Genomic DNA, 5,126 nt, shown 5'->3' on the forward strand with positions numbered 1-5,126 from the left:
CGGCTCATACCTACTATGCAAGTGTCAACCAATTTCCACAGATCCACACTACGCGACACCATTCTAAACTTTCTGGAATGGCTTTGTGCTATGCGCCCCACCTCGTACGACCTCAGACAGCACGAGACAAGTAGCCGTCTCACTTGAGGTGTCATTTTGACATGATGCACTATATCAGTCCTGAGGATCCATGTAGGCGCTAACGTGACTGCTAACTATTATCGTGGAGGGTGGCCCTAGAATTTACTGAAAGAAAGTATGCAGAATGTATATATTTTTCACATTAAAAAAAATTCTCCCACTTGGTTTGATGCCTTAAGGGTTTTTTCGACTGCTTTCTAAATAAATGTTTGAGAATGATACTCTCACCTTCCATCTCATGAGTTACAGTGGTTTCGATGAGGACAAGTCGATGGGCCAAGCCATCATGCCAACTGCGAGCGCTCAATCTCGAATGTCATGTCCGCGGTGACATGACGACAAGCTATTACTGTTCTTTAAGCCAATTTGTTTTCGTTCTGCAATCGTAGTAAGTAAAACTTATTCGAATGCTCACTTCTATTCAACCGATCTAAATCGAGTTAGATATCTTTTGATTGAGTAGGAGACATACAAATAAGTATCAACATCATGTTCTTATATCTAGACAGCAACTACAACTTAGATCATATGAATTATCATTGTAATGCATGCAGGCCTTCAAGCTTTCCTCCTCAAGGTAAAGACTAACACGGTGTAGTTGCATTTGTCTTTTAGGAGGTGCCTTGCAGTAATATTATCGGCAACTAGTGAGAATAATGCATGGGGTATGGCATCCCCAAAATGATGTGAAATCAAGGGCTCCATCACTGCCTGTAAAGTGCTTGCCACATTCCTCCCATTGAGTACATTGTCGGAGTCGTCAAACGGATCCCAACTGGACTCGAAGCTCTCCGCTTTCTGTACATCAAATGAACCTTCCTCCTCTATCACTGACTTCACTTCCTGCATCGAAGCTCCATAAATTGGCAAATTGAAGGTGTCCACTTTGTCTTCTGATATGATTCCCTGAACTCAATAAACAATAAGTCGGGTCACTTCTCTTCTTTAACCTTCCTTACGACGCAAGTAATACCATGTACTCACTACTCCCTACTCCGTAAGGTGAAGATTTGAGGTACCTGTGAGACCATTATGTTAAGGGCCTCTGCTAGTAATCCATAAAGATAGCTTAGCTTGTCATTGGCTGTGTTGGAAAAAACATGTAGAATAATTTTTTTCTCTTTTTTTATCAAAAAATGAGTTCCTCGTCAAAATATCAATTTGATATCAAAATGTAAATATCAACAGTGAGATCAAATTTTTAACATAGAAAATCAAATGTAAGAAAAACCATGAGATCGTAGTCCACCTCAAACTTCCACTATCAATAGTAATGATAATAGGTTTATAGTAAATTTTCTCTAGAATAACCAGAGGATCATAATAAAATCAAGAATATAGATATTGGCTCAAGAATAACATATCTTCATTATATAGATGAATCTCATCAAAAGAAAATTCTAGATCTCATAAAAATGGGTATAGCAGGAAAGTACCTCAGAGAGGGTAAACCATAGATCAACACTGTTAGAATTGTAAAGCTTATTGTAAGAATTCTCCGTATAAAATTTGGGTTAAAACTGACAACGTTTAGCTACTGATCGTCAAAAATCAAGTAGAAAACTTAATATCCTAATCTTTCTCTCTAGTTTTTCTCTCTCTCTCTCTCTGCGCGTCACCACTACTGCATGTGTTCACTGCACAAGCTTGCTGCTCTCTCTCTCTCTCTCACCTTTTGGCTCAAAAAGCCTAATTATCCAAGCCCACATATGGGCTGAACCTAATAATTCTATCTTTCCAACTCATATGGTGGGTTGTACTAAGCCCGCTCTTCGCCCTACATGCTTCAAGCTTCTCCTTAGGCAAAGACTTTATCAACATATCTGAATCATTCTCATTGGTATACACTTTTTCCAACTGTAATTCTTTCATCTCAAGCACATCATGAATCCAGTAATATCTCATATCAATATGTTTGGATCTAGAATGACATGTTGAATTCTTAGAGAGGTGAATAGTGCTCTGACTATCATAGTAAATAGTACATCCTTCCTGTTTCAAGCTCAATTCTTGTAGAAACGTTTTCATCCATAAAGCTTCCTTGCAAGCTTCAGTAATTACTATATATTATGCTTCTATGGTTGATAGAGCAATACAATTCTGTAACTTTGATTGCCAAGAGATTGCTCCCCCTGCAAATGCCATCAAGAACCCTGAAGTGGACTTCCTAGAATCAGTATCACCTGCCATATCTACATCTGTGTACCCTTCTAACACAGGTTCATCACTGTCAAAATATAAACACAACCTGGAAGTACCTCTTAGATATCTTAATATTCATTTCACTGCTGCCCAATGTTCCTTTCTAGGATTAGAGAGAAATCGATTGACAACTCCAACTGCATGAGCTATATCTGGCCTAGTACAAACTACAGCATACATCAAACTACCTACTACAGATGAGTAAGGTACTTTGGATATTTCTTCTTTTTCTTTCTCACTTGTAAAACATTATTTCAAACTAAGCTTGAAATGACCTGCAAGTAAAATCCTTCAACGGTAGATATAAGATGACAACCTCCAACAAGAGGTGCAATAAATTGCAGCTTAATTAGGAAAAAGAGAGGTGAATGAATTCTGAGTCTTTAGATATCAAAATCTTCATTATGAAATAAGTGATCCCTCCTGATGATATATAACCACAATGTCATCATCATCATAAAATAAATGAAAGAGAGGCACATAATTAATGAGAACCAACCAAGATGGCTAACACTACAGAAAACTGGCAGCATGCATGTATCAACACACTGAAGAAACCAATTAACTGATAATAATATACAGATGATTGAATCTCACAAAAAGGAAATGATGTTGAAACAATGGAATGGGTTCCTTCAGATGCAATGGAATTGCACATTGGCATTGGAAATGAAACAAGAGATCACAGAAGACAAGGATAAAGAAGAGTACACTAAGCACACTGATGGATAATTCTCCCTCATGAGTTATTTAGCCTTTTCTTTCTGTAATTTTCTCAGATTTTTGTTCAAAGCTGCTGAAGTAGCATTCTCATCCAGTTGATGGCCATTCCCTACGTATGTCAAAGCTGTAATTGATCTCCAAGAAGCACTTGCCATCATCATCGACAAACTGATACAGGAAGGTTCAGTTCTTAGTAAGCAAACTGCAGTCTCAGTATTCAGCTTAAGCAACTCGATCAAATTGTTAATGATTACAACACAACTGATTGTTTCTACTTAAAAGAGACAAAAAATAGAGTGTAGTAATTGAACAGCTTAACAAAAGAGTCGGCACCTTTCTCTGAAACTTCAACAAATTTTTTGAAGAACAATTCGGTCTGTCGCGGCAGTGATCCAACATGTCCTGATATAAAACTTCATACAATTCAATATTTCTACTACTTATCCAATATATTGGTCATCTAAATACAGTTAAACACCCACCGGTAAGCTTGGTGGTGTGTATTCAGACTCCTTTTGAATCCTTGCTATGGCACTTTGTGCATCTATTGTCAGTTCATCCTCCATGGTGATCTACCACCCCTATATGGGTCTGATGTGCCCATATAGTAGACATGAGCATCAATGAAGTTGCCAAAATGGCACTGACATGGCTTTTGTTTTCTCTTCTTTCAAGAAAAGGTGGAAATCCAGAGGCTACCATTTTGTTTCCAGTTGACATGATTTCGAGAAAAGGTCATGTTAGCGCTTGAACCTTGATCAAAGTCTTCCAATTGTTTTTCTAAAGCCTTTGCTAATTCAAGTTCAGCCTCTGATTCATCTATCTTTCCTTCTCTACGCAACTTGAGAGCATTAAGTTTATGAGACAAGGAATCCTGTCGAATTCTGAAGTGATCACGGCCTGATTTTGGTTTCTCAGATGGGCTCGTTATGTTCTCTTGCTTTAGAGCATTACTGTCAGGAGTTAAAGCACCTCGCTTAACCACATCTGCTTGTTGACCAGCACATAGTGTTCCAATTATGATAAAAATTTAATATTTTCAATTTCATCCTATCCATTCATGACCAAAGAATCCTAGTAAATCATCCAACTTGTGGTGATCTACTTCTTGTATCATCACTCCAAAATCGACCATCATAGTTATATGTAACAAAGCTCTAGATAGGAGACCTATAGAAATCATTCTAAATATCAAGGAGGAAAAGAAGAAGTCAATAGAAAGTGATGCTTGATATTGATATATATATATACATCTTTGTTTAGTGGCATCTTATTTCAAGACAGAGAAATTATGATATCTCACCAGGTGCAAAACATGTTCATACCACTTCAATCAATCAGCTTCACTTGCAATAATATACTTATTTCGCTCCATTTAACCAAGGAGCAGAACATAACATTCAACCATATCACCCACTATAAATAAGGACTTCGAAAACCAAAATATATATAAATAAAGAAATCATTTACCAAAAGATATACAAAAAAAGTCAAAATAAGAATAATGTGGTTCGATGCTTCCTTTTTATATTCACAAAGGAAAAATTAAGTTATTATCGTATGAGATTAATTACAAAATCTTTGTTTTCACTCAAGCACAAATTCTTTTATATACCAACAATATAGACTCTAAAAAATTTATATATTTTCTCTCACCAATCCTAGAGAGTGACATTTCATATCAATCAGATATTAGTATGACTCAACTGAGTTTCAATCGGATGTTAGTACGATTCAATTGGAGTTTAAGTGAAACTCAAATTCGATCTTGATCCAACTAAACCAGGATCAAGCTAGAGTTCGAAACCAAGGATCAGATTCTTACTCAAGTTTAACTCAAACCAAATTCCAATGGAAGTCCAAGTCAACTTAACTTGACTTTGACTTGAACTTCGATTCAATCTCAATCTTGATAAACTTAAATTGAGCTCAATCTCAAGCCCGAAGACCAAATGCAGCTAGCTCAACAATCCAACACCCGGATTGAGTCAATCATCCTAAGGATGTAGCCCTCCTTAATAGAATTCCTGCTGGGATTGCAAGGAGACTCGCACACCAAC

General features: G+C 36.9%; 1 protein-coding gene across 1 annotated transcript; it reads right to left on the reverse strand.

Moving 5' to 3' along the window:
• Positions 1-699: 699 nt before the first annotated feature.
• LOC135679745 (inactive anthranilate O-methyltransferase 1-like) lies at positions 700-4,201 on the reverse strand. Its single transcript, XM_065193729.1, has 4 exons — positions 4,132-4,201; positions 3,820-4,053; positions 1,161-1,225; positions 700-1,047 (listed from the first exon to the last, which is right to left on the reverse strand). Exons 1-4 carry the CDS (start codon positions 4,199-4,201, stop codon positions 700-702), a joined length of 717 nt encoding a protein of 238 aa, XP_065049801.1.
• Between the last annotated feature and the right edge of the window lie 925 nt (positions 4,202-5,126).

Source organism: Musa acuminata, chromosome BXJ1-7 (genome assembly GCF_036884655.1).
Source record: "Musa acuminata AAA Group cultivar baxijiao chromosome BXJ1-7, Cavendish_Baxijiao_AAA, whole genome shotgun sequence".
In the NCBI taxonomy this organism is placed as follows: Eukaryota; Viridiplantae; Streptophyta; class Magnoliopsida; order Zingiberales; family Musaceae; genus Musa; species Musa acuminata.